The 14,350-nt window shown below is 45.7% G+C and overlaps 7 protein-coding genes across 7 annotated transcripts; 1 reads left to right on the top strand and 6 right to left on the bottom strand.

The window, feature by feature from the left end:
* Positions 1–21: 21 nt before the first annotated feature.
* Positions 22–401, bottom strand: CYBJADRAFT_172118 (uncharacterized protein; the record flags this gene model as incomplete). The annotated part of the gene is made up of 1 exon (XM_020216295.1): positions 22–401. A coding segment is annotated over one exon (380 nt), but the record flags the coding sequence as incomplete, so codon positions are not given.
* A 557-nt stretch (positions 402–958) lies between these two features.
* On the bottom strand, positions 959–4,674 carry CYBJADRAFT_125776 (bacterial luciferase-like protein; the record flags this gene model as incomplete). The annotated part of the gene is made up of 2 exons (XM_020212614.1): positions 959–2,660; positions 3,188–4,674. 2 exons carry the CDS (start codon positions 4,672–4,674, stop codon positions 959–961), a joined length of 3,189 nt encoding a protein of 1,062 aa, XP_020071169.1.
* A 715-nt stretch (positions 4,675–5,389) lies between these two features.
* Positions 5,390–7,232, top strand: EXO70 (GTP-Rho binding exocyst subunit EXO70; the record flags this gene model as incomplete). Its single annotated transcript, XM_020217092.1, has 1 exon — positions 5,390–7,232. The coding sequence occupies exon 1, from the start codon at positions 5,412–5,414 to the stop codon at positions 7,230–7,232; it is 1,821 nt and encodes a 606-aa protein (XP_020071168.1). The 5' UTR covers positions 5,390–5,411.
* Positions 7,233–7,249: 17 nt separating this feature from the next.
* CYBJADRAFT_166862 (uncharacterized protein) lies at positions 7,250–10,519 on the bottom strand. Its single transcript, XM_020214661.1, has one exon. The coding sequence runs from the start codon at positions 10,092–10,094 to the stop codon at positions 7,320–7,322; it is 2,775 nt and encodes a 924-aa protein (XP_020071167.1). The 5' UTR covers positions 10,095–10,519; the 3' UTR covers positions 7,250–7,319.
* A 504-nt stretch (positions 10,520–11,023) lies between these two features.
* ERD2 (Erd2p) lies at positions 11,024–11,721 on the bottom strand (the record flags this gene model as incomplete). The annotated part of the gene is made up of 2 exons (XM_020212602.1): positions 11,024–11,514; positions 11,574–11,721. The coding sequence occupies 2 exons, from the start codon at positions 11,719–11,721 to the stop codon at positions 11,024–11,026; spliced, it is 639 nt and encodes a 212-aa protein (XP_020071166.1).
* A 169-nt stretch (positions 11,722–11,890) lies between these two features.
* CYBJADRAFT_166861 (thioredoxin-like protein) lies at positions 11,891–12,958 on the bottom strand. The gene has a single exon (XM_020214660.1). The coding sequence runs from the start codon at positions 12,835–12,837 to the stop codon at positions 11,932–11,934; it is 906 nt and encodes a 301-aa protein (XP_020071165.1). The 5' UTR covers positions 12,838–12,958; the 3' UTR covers positions 11,891–11,931.
* Positions 12,959–13,331: 373 nt separating this feature from the next.
* On the bottom strand, positions 13,332–13,856 carry SOD1 (superoxide dismutase SOD1; the record flags this gene model as incomplete). The annotated part of the gene is made up of 2 exons (XM_020216835.1): positions 13,332–13,783; positions 13,844–13,856. The coding sequence occupies 2 exons, from the start codon at positions 13,854–13,856 to the stop codon at positions 13,332–13,334; spliced, it is 465 nt and encodes a 154-aa protein (XP_020071164.1).
* Positions 13,857–14,350: the final 494 nt, after the last annotated feature.

Below are 14,350 nucleotides of genomic sequence, written 5' to 3'. Positions count from 1 at the left end.
TGTGATCTTCCATCTGTTAACCTCTGCTTCAGTTGGGTCAGGTTCTCATCGTCTTCCACTGCGCTGGAGCCAACCAGCTCGTCAACAGGTTCAAGTCCAACTGCGTGTAGGTCAACAGACAACCGTTGATTTCTTTTCTTCTTATCAGTTGCGAGAGTCGATTCCAAGAGAAGAATACTTGGAAGCTGCACTTGTTCTATGGAATTGGCATACTGTTCCAAAAGATCGTTTACTTTCTCATCCTTCTTGGATTCCACCAGACGTATCCGTATGGACTTGAGCGTGGACAGGTGTTGCTTACACAGGAGATAGTTGGCGTATGCTGCTTTATCATCGTTTGAATGATCAACCTGGGCCTTGAACTCATGAAGTTGCTGTGAAATAAGGGCAGTATTGGTCATTTGTCTCTTTAATGGCCTCGAGGAACAACGCTGGCACTCCATCAAGAGACAATTGTATGGGAAACCTGATCGAATTCAATGGAGGTGTAACAGTTGATAGGTGTCCGGGTTATTTAGTGTCCGGGTTATTAGGTGTGCGGGTTATTAGGTGTGCGGGTTATTCGGTGTCCAGGTTATTCGGTGTCCAGGTGAAACTCCCCTGTGTGCTCATCACCATAAACTTTTTTTCCCTGAAAACTTTTCCTTCCTCCAACGAAATCTTTTCAAAACTACAAGGACAAACATTGGCTTCTCAATCTCTTTTTGGCATCGAATCAGTAGGGGAAACCGAGTATTAACTTCTGATGTTTTCATCGTTCTGATGAGAATTGTCAATGGGTTTACTCACCTTCCCTGGCCCCCACGTAAAAGCTGATGTTGTTAATGGGGTCAAGCTTGTCCAAGAGTTAACTAAAGTGCCGTTTTCGCTAACCGCAACTGAGTCCTACAGGTTGTCGTTTGATAGTAGACTGGCATACATTCTTTTTCTTTCCATACTATATATAGGTGTTTTCTTTTTATTTGGCGTTGTCACCGTTATTGGCACTTTGATCATAAGCATCACCTTGCTTCTCGCGCAACTCCTTTTTGTATTCTGCAAAGTTGCTTTCGAACTCCTTTCTAGAGAGATCCTCAGTCCATCTGTATCCATGAGCAGGGTGGTCTTTAGATAGGTGGCTTGCACCTTGGACTCCTTTCAAGTTTTCTCTGAAAGTTCCTCCAGGGACTGGATAATCTTCCCAGAGGAGACCTTTCTCTCTCAATTTTGGAAGCACATAATCAATGAGATCATCATAAGAATCTGGGTTCACAGCTGGAGCAAAGTTGAAGCCGTCAGCACCACCGATTTCAACATAGTCTACAAGCGTTTGAACCACTTGATCAACAGATCCAATGATCAAATCCGTTGTTCCCTTGACAGAGACGTGTCTACCAAGATCCTTCTTTGTGATTGGGCCCTTGTCGGCAATTACTGGACAGAAGTGCTTCACTATTCCACGGTGCACAGGATTGTCAGTTTGGAGCAAGTCGAAATCGTCATCGTAGCCTGATAAGTCAGACGTTGTCCAACCACCAACCATGGCAAGAGCGGCCTCTGGATCAGCAGCGTCAGCGTATCTGTTGAACTTTTCCCAGGCCTTTTCCTCAGTTTCTGCCACGATAACCATCACAAACACTAAGACCTTAACACTCTCAGGATCCCTTCCATATCTATTGAATGCACACTCTCTAATACGATCTGTCTTGACGCGAAGCAACGCTGGTGTGGGACCAGTTGAGAAGGCAACTTCAGACCATTTTGAAGCCAATTCAACACCACCTTTGGAAGTGCCTGCTTCAAACAAGACTGGGATTCCCTGAGGCGAAGGAGAAGTGTACGCTGGGCCGGGAACCTTATACCATTCGCCCTCGAAGTCAATTGGACGAACCAATTCAGGATCAATAAAAGTTTTCGTCTTGACGTCAGCCTTCAAAGCATCCTCTCTAAAACTCGATAATAGTAGCTCAGCAACGACTGAGACGTACTCATCGGTCTTCTCGTATCTCCCCAACTTGTTTGGTAATGGAACACCATTCAACAAGTTTCTAGAGGCACTATGAAGATATGAACTGACAATGTTCCAACCAACACGACCTCCCGTCATTTGGTCCAGTGTAGCAAGCTTTCTAGCGAGCAAGTAAGGGTGTTCACTGATGGTACTAAAGGTGATTCCGAAACCAACACTCTTTGTCACTGCGGCCATTGCAGCAATTGGGATTGAAGGGTCGATACCTGGGAACTGAGTACCAGCCTTAGCAACATATGAATAGTTGTTTGGACCGTTGTATATGTCGTATGGCCCCAAAACATCAGCGATGAAGATCGCATTGATCTTTGCAGCTTCAGCCTTCTTGGCCAAGTTTTGCCAGTATTCAAGTGTAGTATAACCACTTGATACATCACCTGGGTAACTCCACAACGCAGCTGGTTGTGAGTTACAACAACTTTGCGTGAAAAAGTTCAGAACTAATGGGCTGCGTGCTCTTTGGAGTCTCTGCTTCTTGTGAGACTTTTCCAGTTCCTCGTCGTTGATTTCCATTCCTACCGTGGTGTTTTCTTCCCTAATTGCTGTCCATTTATTGAAAGTATTGTGTTCCCCTTGAGAACGGCAATCATCTCCGCTTATAACCATTTCCACACCAGCTGGCTCCTCACATCGTGTGTTGTTTGAGTCCAATCTTCGATAGATGTGCCGTTCTCGATGTGGCTAATGTTTTGGTGAGCGTTTCCCAAAACGGTGATACAAGCGACATCTTCCCTACCAGATGAGCACGTGAACGTTATGCCGATCACAGTGATCTCGTCACAATTCGCAAGAACCTAGCAATGGGTCCAAAATCACACGAGCACGGTACCATGGGCTACCAGATCGAGCACCAGGTAACCTGACTGGCTGTTCCTCAGTTGTATGCCCACAGTTTTTCAATCAAATGTTGCATAGCACTTCTCCATTTTCATGCATCATGTAGAGGTAGGTTTAGTGCATGCGTCAGTATGGGAAAACCTTCAAGAAGCAGACAAATATATAAACATGTTAGACATTGAAGTAACGGCTATGGGAGCGAGCGAGGGAGTGTAAGTCTTGGAACCGTTATTACAAACAACTTCGATGAGTCAACATATGTTTGGATTGGTTTATGTACAATTGAAGCACATTCAGTGCTTGAATGCATCACCTTCTTCCTCTTTGAGAAGAGTTTTATACTCACTAAGCTTATGCTCAAACTCCGATCTTGAGAGGTCCTTTGTCCAGATGTATGGATTAGCAGGGTGACCCTTTGGTAAATATTTTGCACCTTTGACGCCTGTCAAATTCTCTCTCAAGGTTCCACCTGGAACAGGGTAATCATTCCAGGCCAGACCTTCCTCTCTGAGTCGTGGTATAACGAGGTCGATAAGGTCATCATAGCCTGCTGGGTTCACAGGGGCGGAGAAGTTGAACCCATCGGCGCCACCAATCTCGACATAATCAATCAGTTTCTGAACAACTTGGTCAACGGAACCGATAACGAGGTCTGAAGACCCCTTGACTGAGACGTGTCTTCCCAAGACAGCTTTGGTGACAGGGCCTTTATCCAAGATATCCACGCAGAAATGCTTGACAACTTCACGGTCCTTAACGTTTTCGGATTGCAGCAGATCGAAGTCGTCATCATACTTGGAGAAGTCGGTGTTCATCCATCCACCAAGCATTGCCAGTGCAGCGATAGGGTCAGCAGCATCTGCCCATCTATTGTACTTTTCCCAAGCTCCCTCTTCAGTCTCAGCAACAATAACCATGACAAGCACTAGGACCTTTAGGGAATCCTTATCTCTCTGATATCTCTTAGAAGCTGTTTCTTTGAGTTTATCAGACTTGTGACGGAGAAATGGTGGTGTTGGACCGTTAGAGAATGTAACCTCTGACCATTTAGCTGCAAGTTCGATACCTGCAGGGGATGTACCCGCTTCAAACAAAACAGGGATTCCCTGTGGTGATGGAGAAGTGTATGAAGGACCAGGGACTTTATACCATTCACCTTCAAAATCAATTGGACGTACAAGCTCCGGATCTATAAAGGTCTTTGTCTTGACGTCAGCCTTCAGAGCATCCTCTCTAAAACTCGACAATAATAACTCAACAACGACCTGGACATACTCATCTGTCTTCTCGTATCTACTAAGTTTATCAGGTAACTCCTCACCATTCAGCAGGTTCTTAGCAGCACTGTTAAGGTACGAGCTGACAATGTTCCAACCAACACGACCTCCCGTCATTTGGTCCAACGTAGCAAGCTTTCTAGCGAGCAAGTAAGGGTGTTCACTGATGGTACTAAATGTGATTCCGAAACCAACACTCTTTGTCACTGCGGCCATTGCAGCAATTGGGATTGAAGGGTCGATACCTGGGAACTGAGTACCAGCCTTTGCAACAAAAGAGTAATTACCGGGTCCTTGATAGACGTCATATGGTCCTAAAACATCAGCGATGAAGATCGCGTTGAACTTAGCAGCTTCCGCCTTCTTGGCCAGATTTTGCCAGTATTCAAGGGTAGTATAACCAGATGATACATCACCTGGGTAGCTCCACAACGCAGCAGACTGCGTATTGCAACAACTCTGAGTAAACAGGTTGATAACCAACGGTTTACGCGCTTTTTGGAGTCTTGGTTTTTTGGTCACCGGGACAATAACACCTTCTCTAAGATCCATCTTTGTTAACAATCAAGTCAATTACACAACACAGTTAGCTTCTGTAATCCCAACCATCATCCACGTTGATTTAGTTCCATCGCATCCTTTATATTCTTGTATTTGATTATTTCAAACCTCGACTGATCCCACTACGCCGTTCATGCTGTGGCTTACGTGCTCTCTCCCAATCGGGGATGTCTAGCAGTGGTGGAGGGTGTGAATGTTATTCGTCACGTCAAAAACACGGACCGAGCCGCTTCATCAAACTCCCACGAGCACATTGTTCGATGTCTTGTAATCGTACCATTGCTGTAAGGAACTAATCTGCAACACCTCGAATTGACATCACCTTCTAACTGTTCAAGTCTCATCACACACCCAGCGGCTCGCCGCGCTACTGGTGGGCTCACCACGCTACTGGTGGAGACGCTAACACTGTGATCTAAAGTCGTACATCGCTGTAGCTCCCTAAGGCTGATCACTGAGTAAAGCTGAGCGGTGAGCAGCGTGTGTGCACACTGTTGGTCGTATTCAGCTTCTCAAGTTCATCAGCATTTGTTGTAGAGAGCGGTGTGTAAACAATGGAAAAGCCGCCCATACGCAGCCTGCTGAGAATTAACCACAAAGACAAACCTCCGCGAAGGAGACAAAAAAAACAACAGCAAAGCCAAAAGAGCTTCAGTCTAGAGCTCACCACTTTACGATAAATACACAGCGCTTCACAGACTGAGCAGGGCGGATACAGATAAACAGGGATGTCGTACTCTCAGCTGACGGTGGACATTGACGAGGCCGATGCTGTTGTTCTTCAGCAGTCTCTCAGTAAAACGAAGGAGCTCATCTCCCAGGTGAGCTTCTCCCTTAAGAAGATCACGGAGTCGTCGGACAGGTCGGTGAAACTTCTCACTCCAATAGTGAATCGTAATAGACAGCTGGCGGTCTTCAAGAAGAACGTTGATGACAGTGTTCTTGCGGTGTCGAACGTGCAAGGTATTGCGAGTGAAGCGGCGTTTTATGAGCAGAAGCTTGGTGCTGCGAGAATAGAGAACGTTAAGCAGTACATAACGACGCTTCACAAGTCCGAGGAGATCCTGGACAAGTTGAACGAGAACAAGGATGACGGCGAGTTCAAGGGAATCAGGGATAACTTGCGGTCCACGGTTCTCGACGGTGAGCTCAAGATGGAGACTCTCTTCAGAGTGCTCCTGCAGCCCGTGTCTCAGTCGTTTGATCCTCAAATTTACATGTCCGAGAGAAGACCATTTCCTTACCTCGAGGATAGCAAGTTGAAAGACCTCGGATACATTGTGGATTACTTCTACGGCAATGGCAACCCAATCGACCAGTTGTACATTGACAACAGAATCAAAACCATTAGGGAATCGCTGGCTTTCCTCGTGCCCTTCACCGAAGAGATCACGAAAAACCCCAAAGTGCCCTATGAAAAGGGAACTAACGGTATAGGCAACTATACAGAGGCCCTATTGGGATTCATGTCGAATGAATGGTCCTTGCTCGAGGATATCTATAAGGATCCGGATACTATTCTTCGCCATTTCTTGAAGATCTTTGAGGGATGCTGGAACAACTACATTCAAATTGTCAATAAGTTGCTCGGAAAGATCCAGAAATTCGTTGCTAATGAAGGCTTACTGGCATTTGAACTCTTAGATAACAGTGTTAATCTGCAACACACTATTCGCTCACAGACCGGTGCTGAATACCCTCCTTTGAATACGTGCATTGCATCGTGCAGAGAACTGGCTCGTTCATTGTTTAAGGAGCTCTTGATATTCACAGACCAGAGAGTATCGAGTTTGACAACGTTACCACAGGATAATGGTGTTTCAGAGGCCACCGTAGAGGTGATGTCAAAGGCAAGAAAGTTTGCAGACTTCAAAGAAGGAGCTCTTTCTGTCATGGTTGGATTTAAGGCTGGGTCTTGGATCCCACAGCCAAAACCGCAATGGTTAGCCAAATGGACTAGTATCAACGCAACAACTGTTGTCGATGATGACAACCCTTCAGAACTACTCAGTGCTTTCTTCTCAGATGTTATTGATGCTTTAATCGTGAGTTTAGAGATCAAAGCCACTCAGCTCATGAGGAAGAAATCAGCCATCGGTTATTTCCTCATCACAAATATAACGTTGGTTGAACAGATCTCTATGAGATCAGGCATTCAGGAAATTTTGGACTCGACTAGTTTGAGTCGGCTGGAAAGATTGAAAAAGAGGGCACTAGAGATGTTCCTCGCTGGATGGAAGCAAGCGGCTGCAAACTTACTGGACGTCAATGTTGTTGGTAAACTGTCCTCCAAGGACAGGGATGCAATTAAGCAGAAATTCACAAATTTCAATGCAGAGTTCGAGGAGCTGGTTAAGGGATACAAACAGTACAACATTACAGACCCTTCTTTGAAGAAGTATTTGACAAAGGAAATTTCATTCATTGTCCCACTGTACCATAGATTCCATGATAAACATGCAGGTGGTGATTTCACTAAACACACGGAGAAATACATCAAGTATACTAACGCTGAGTTTGATAGAATAATTGACTCGTTAGGAAAATAAGCACTGGGATCTACAAGTTAACTTATGATTACTATTAAATTAAATGAATGATAAAAGTTATACGAAAAATATGTTGGTTTGCACATATTAGGATGGAACTTGGGCACTCTCATTATGAGCATCTGCCCCTGATGAGTCAATATTGATAGGCGATGGCTTTCTAACACCTGTAACTGCAACATCACCACCACCACTAGCAAGCGTTGAGCTCGAATGATCGTTCTCTTGAAAGGTGCTACTATCACTAGGTGAATTAGCAACGCTTTCAGATTCTTCAATAATCTCATCTTGATCATCACCACCTAGTACTGCCATCACAGGATTTGCAGTTTGAGCACTTGAACGACGGCGTACTCCAGAAACTGGTCTAACAGGAGGTGTGGAAAACGATGGCTGTCTTTGAGAGACGAATGGAGAGTCAAAGATGGAGCTGCCAGTGAAGATATTTTGTGGGGATTGATACAAGCCACTGATGTCAGCACTTTGGGACTCCCTTCTTGGGAAAGATTCCACTGATTGGAATCTCGTAGGGTTAAACGCATCGACAGAGTCCACTGTAGACGTTGTATTCAGCAATGGTGCCATATCTGCAATATCTTCATCAATGTATGGGACTGTTGTGTTAGTTGAAGGGGAAATGGAGCTTGTTCTGGACACTGGACTTCCAATTGGTTGTGCAACCACAACCGGTGTTTCTTCATCTTCATCTTCATGATCCGACAGAATGTTATCGATTTCGTTAGATCCTCTTACGCTGAATTCAGCAGAAGGCCTTGGTGAGGTTCTATTCAGGTCCAAAGATGCCCTTGGTGTCGATGCAGCGGACCTGACCGAAGCTCTGATCAGCTGTGCTTCAGGTGCGGTTGCTCTCATCACAGAAGACGGCATAATTGGTGATGTCCCACCAAATGAGAAGTCACTTGCCAAATCATTTGGATCTCCCGTAGGTGTGTTTGGCGACTCTGATGCCCTTGTCAGCTCAATGTGTGGGACTATAATGGATCGTAACCTTGGTGAAGTTGTATCCATAATCTCATCATAAGAAGGCGGGTTTTTTGGTGGATTCTTCAAAGGTGGTGATGCAGTGTCCATAATGGCATCAATGCCATGGGGCTGTACAGGTGATAACGACTGCAAGTCGTCGTCAAAAGGAGGTGGTAGATCGTCATCACGGTCAGATGTCACAGAGAGCATTGGTGATAACATCGGTGACAAAGGCAACGCCTGTGGAGAAGTCAGTTCTTTATGGATTTCGTGTGGTTTGTACAAGTTTGCTGATAATGTTGATTCGAAGTTTGGCAGTGAATGGCTCAAACTTGAACTTGAGCGAGATCTTGACCCATTCAAAGCCAAGTATATGCTTCTATGGTTCACGTCAACTGCTTCAACTTCAGGCGATAACGGCGGAGAGTCCACAATGTCCTTTGGAAAGTAAATGTTCGAGTCATGGTTACAATGCGTGGAGTCAAACTGAGGTATGCCGTATGCTGGAAGCAAAGTATTTGCATGCGAACATTTTGAATGCAGAACGTGGATTGGAGAGTCGATACTGATTTCATAATGCTTTGGTTTCCCATCTATAACCCTGGAGAGACGTAGACAAATCTTTATCCAATGATGTGCTTTGATATTTTGGTACGAAGTGTTTGGATGTAACTTCTGGGTGCCGTTGAGCTTCTCTGGAACAAACAATTGGAATTCAAATTCCTTTGCTGTCAGGTCATAGCCATCAGACGTTAGCAAATTGCCCATCTTCTTTGTCTTTGGATCAGCATTTGGCGGGGCATCCTTTGGAGGAGGAGCTCTATGTTCCAGCAACAGGAATTTCCTCGTGGGCTCCATCCTGTGTACTTTCTTATTACGGCAGTAGTATTCGACATTTTCAGTAACGTAAACCCTTATTCTGTGCAGTTTGATCTTGTCCAAAGGAATCAGCTTAAAGGCTATTGGGATGTAGGCGTCCAAGATCATGGCCTTTGATGCAATGAGGATGTCGTAATGAAGCTGATCTTCCCAATCTCTGCTGATGGCAATGGGCTCCGAGTCTTCCACGGACTCATCGCACTGTGCTCTAATGATAGTGACCGGCATTTTGGCCGATATGTTGGACTTGAAGGCACCAGACCGTTCGATCAGCACCTCGAGATAGTACCTTACAGAGCCAAACGTGGCCTCGATGCTCTCTGGGGTAGAGGCCTGTATTGGATGCTCAAAATTGTAGACGTAATCACCTTGCTCGAAGACATAGTGGCTATCTCCCAAGTTTTCATTACTCATGGAGCTAATGAGCGAATTCGACCTATTTCTCTCTGGTGATGCCACTTTCTTCAGGAGTGAAAACGGGTTTGCTTTGGCATTTGTCGTTGTAGTTTGCGAAGCGGCGTCCAAGTTCAGTGAACTAACATCTTCATGCGATAGCACACCGAGGTTACTATGAACCGCATAGAGCCCCTGTGGCGATCTAACGATGTCCGCGCCGCTGTTAGTCCCTCCTGTGCACTGTGAGAAGAAGGGCCATGTGTGTGTGATGACAACGTTCTCTTCAACGTATTCGTTCTTCTTGGGAGGGATACCTTCGGGCCAGTCGGTACGTGCGATACCTTTGAAAGTCAGCGTGAGGGATTTGATCTTGGTCGGTTTGAGGACTCTTACAACGAGTGCTCCACGTAGGATTGTGGGTGGTCTTCCTTCAAAGCTGTTGTGGTCAAACCCTTGTAGGAAGATGTTATCCTCAGCCAGCTGGAGGTAAACCCGAATTGAGCTTGTGTGCGTTAATGGTTTGGTGTCGCTTTTTATCTCAAGTTGTCTATCCAATGGGAACAGAGCACCCGTGTCCGCTGTGTAGAGGGTGTTGGGACTCATGGTTTTAAGCTGCTGTTGATATGCCCAGCTTTGGAGGTATTAGGAAGAGACGTTTTTTTGAATTTCGACTTAATCCTTCCAGAGTAATTAATGCGTGTGTAATGTCTGTGTGTACTGTATGTATAGTGATCACAGATGCGAGGCTAGTCCACACCGATTGGGCAAGGGAATTATGGGACAAATTATTCCCCCTAAGACAGAAAAGAGAGAAAAAAAAAGAAACAATGTACACGCACAGCCTGGAAACGAGATCGCAGATGGTCAAGAACAGGAAAAGTGGTCGATAAGGATTATTTTGGTGCCCCACTGTATAAATCAAGGCTGCACTTCTCCCCCTTTCCCTTTGACTATGCTATGACTATGGTCTTGTTGTAACTCAACAGATGATCGCGGGTTTCGACCAAGACGAAATGGCGGTGATCGTTAAGCGAGGAGTGCAGCGTTGAACAAGAACCGGACAAGACAAACTTTATACAAATCAGAACAAGGGGGGATGTTTGTCCAACTTTTGTTACAAAGAAAAAGAAAACCACAAACCACCATGCAGTAGTAATTTGTGACAATTGAAAAAGACAACCTGAGAGCGGCGGGATATGGGAAACGGACACACGTTTCTTTTTGGTCCTAAGGGAAACGACGTGATGAATGTACTTTCTGCGTAACTTTCGGCCCGCGGAACTTGTCACTCGTCACTTGGCCCATGAGACAAATCCAGGTTTAACGTAAATTTTTGTGTGGGCTTAAAACGGTAGTCTTAAATTGGTGGGGGAGGAGGGGGTGGAGTGGACAGAGCAGGGACATGATGAACATGAGGCGCTTGGTCTTCTATGCTGGGAAAAATGCTACATTGAATTCTTATAGACATTCTGGGGGTAGACAAGTGTTCTTATCTGGCATTCGATTATTGTATATGTATGTAGTGAATGCTTTTAAACTGGGAGCTCAAAGTTCAATCCCTTCATAACCCTGTTGTAGTAAACCCAGAAGAAGTCTGAGTAGATCAAAGTTTGAACGATCCCCGTGAAGACAGCCAGAGTGTCGAATCTGCCCTCTGCAAAGTATCTGTAGAACCAGTTTGGAATATATAGGGCTCTGTACAAACCTAGGGCAAAGATGTAGTGTGTTGTTAATGTTTTAGCCTGTCCTGTGCGCTGTAACATGAACAACTGAGGCAAGATAGCCACAGATTCCAAAAAGAGGGAGAAGGCCCAAAGCACTTCGGTTATCGAGTAGTCATACGTGAAGATCAATGCCAACACCCCTGATCCAGCTAGTAGGTAGACAATTGGAAATGTGTCAAGCTTTGTAACCTCAGAGGTACGGAACCTGTTACGCATGAGGAAGATGATGTACAAAGAGGACGCGATGAAGAACAGCTTCATGGCGAAGATATAAAGAGAGACCCATCTGAAAGTTACATCTATTAACATTGTTAGTACTGTCTCGACGATCACAGCACCGCAATTGGAATACACATACCCAAGTATCTGGTGATGAACACGATGGAGTACAAGAGTTGGGTCTTGAAGGAGATACCTTGGACAGACTTGGTAATTGTGATCTGGTGGATCAAGATGAAGATCGAGGCAAGGTGGGAGATATCACCTGCGATTCTAAACACGTTCATCTTCTCTTTAGGGCGTTAATCAAATGGCCAAACGGAATTAAAGATGATGTTTACAGTACTCAAACTTCAAAGTTAAAAACACCACCGTGTTTTCTTCCGTTAAAAGTTCAAAAACGTTTTCGCGGAATGTCAAGATTATATAATATTATTATCTTATGATAATCATTATCATTGTGATGACACATTATATTACCGTTTTATATACACGTATTACAGCTCTCTTAGCTTTTTCCACTTCTCATCTTCAAGGTCGTCGTCGCCATTGTCCTCCTCGACAAATCCTCTATTGAAGCCATACTTCCTTGAAGGCTCTTTATCCTCCAAGTACGTGGATCTATCGTCTTGAAGTGTTTCCAATGAGTCGTACTCTTCACCAAGCTGGCCCATGAGGAATTTGGCAATGCGATCCTCCGTGGTGTCATGGTCGACGAAATACCTGAAGGTGGGACTGTCGTCTTTATCAAAGTATAGGAAGGTTGGATACGAATCGACTCTGTACTTCGATACGATGTCGCTGTTCTGTTCGCTGGACACGTCAACAGAGACGAACTGAACATCCGGGAACTTTGAAGCGACTCTTTCATATATGTTCAAACGGTCCGTGAACCCGTGTGTCCAAGGTGCGACAAAGGCAACTATTAATCTGCCTTTTGGATTCTCCTCGATGATCGACTCAACTCCTGTGGAGTTATCCATCTGAATCGTCTTAACCTCGGGCCATTTGGCCCTGACACCGGTATGGTCTTCGACAAACTGTGCCAGTCTCTCCGTGGTACGATCCCCCGTGAAGGACGCAACATGGGTACCGTCAAAGTGGTACAACCTAATCGTGGGGAACCCTCTAATCTGTTGTTGCCTTCTCACCCTCTTGTTCTCACGACCCTCAACCTGTGCTATCTGAACATTCGTGTCCTTGAAAAGAGTGGCAAGTGGCTCATACAGAGGCGCAAGCTTCTGACAGTGATCACACGTCACGGAGTAGAAGTTAACCAGCGTGTACGAGCCACGCGTGCCAATTACCTCTTCAAAGTTGTTATCGTCTGCAACAATGATGTTTTTGAACAGCTTGAAGGCACACGCCAGATTCACCAGTGCTAAGACCACAAGCACCTTCATCTCTCTATGAATATGTTATAGACCTCTCAAGATGTTGCGAGCAGTGAGGACTTGGGACGGTTGGAAGAGGAAAAAAGGCATAAAACACCCGAAATTTATGCGGTGCGGAAATAGCGTGCGCTGTCCGATTCTGAAGCCTGGGGAAGATTACAACCATGCCTTGACAGATGGATAATAGGCCAATGGGATGTGATGGCCTTGGTGTGATGGCCTTGGTGTGATGGCCTCGGTGTGTTGTGTCCAATCAGCTGTGACAGTTGTGTGAGTTTGGGAATAGCAGCGTCAATCTTGATGAGCGTAACCACATCTATGTGTATGCTTTGCAAGGGGAGTAAGCTGCACAGGGTGTTAAATATCGAGGGGTAATTAGTAATTGTTACAGTGAGAGAGATGGTTACAATGGCCATTGGTGGCCCCGGGGGCACTACAGGCTTGACAATGGGAGTGAAAAGCAGACAAACGTCATATAACTATTTGGTTGGAGGTAGACAGAGTTAAGCCTCAATACCAATGACACCACACGCTGGTCTACCACCAGCGTTACCGGTCTTCAAGGAGTCTGGGTGGCCGCCCTTACCCAAGTCATCAGTGCCGGCGTGGACGACAACGGTTCTACCGAGAATGGAGGTTGGGCCAATCAACTTCACCAACTTGTCGGTGATGGTGCCCTTGGCAACACCTTGGGCATCAGTGGCAATGTTTCCCAAATCACCAACGTGTCTCACCTCGTCGGATGGAGCACCGTGGGTCTTGCCAAATGGGTTGAAATGTGGGCCGGCAGAGGTACAACCGTTGGTGTTGTCACCAAACTCGTGGATGTGGAACCCACGCTCCGCGTTGGCATCGTTACCAGTGATTTCGTAAGAGATCGTGGTTGGCTCGTTCTCGGACGCTTGCTCAAAGTGGACAACTCCACTGACACCAGCATCACCACGCAAAACAGCAACTTCACTGTGTTAGTACCAGCAAATAACCCAATCGGCTCCACACAATCGCAAATACTCACCAGCTTTGACCATTATTTCTTCGCTAATTCAATTGATCAACCTTGGACTTTTCCAACTTCACAGAGATCGGAGTTGAAATTGGGAAGGAAGGCGAAAGGCGAGGAAGGCGAAACTTTGCTGTTTTTATCGTGGAGGGGGGATCCACACACAACAACCACAAAAACACACACAGTCAAAAGCGAAAAAGGTGGAAAGTGCACGTCCGATTCCCAAAGAGGAAATAATTGGCTGGAGGAAAAGTGTGGCTTCGTGTCGACTGAGGAGCGTGCTGCTGGTGCTATGGGGACTGATTCATTTCCAATGGAAGGAGGAGGTGTAGGGGTGGGTGTCTATGGGCTTACAGGAGATGGAAGAAGAGTACACAGAGGAAACATTGGCCTTTATATGCCAGTTGTATGAAGGGAACCCGGTGTATAATGACAAGCGACTTTATTTGCTCGTTAGTGGTTGGCGCCACACCGGCTCTGTAGTGGCGCACAGCTTCAATGGTAGGTGTGTGATGAATG

The sequence above is a fragment of the Cyberlindnera jadinii genome (assembly GCF_001661405.1).
Source record: "Cyberlindnera jadinii NRRL Y-1542 unplaced genomic scaffold CYBJAscaffold_4, whole genome shotgun sequence".
In the NCBI taxonomy this organism is placed as follows: Eukaryota; Fungi; Ascomycota; class Saccharomycetes; order Phaffomycetales; family Wickerhamomycetaceae; genus Williopsis; species Williopsis jadinii.
This window is presented reverse-complemented; position numbering and strand designations above follow the sequence as displayed.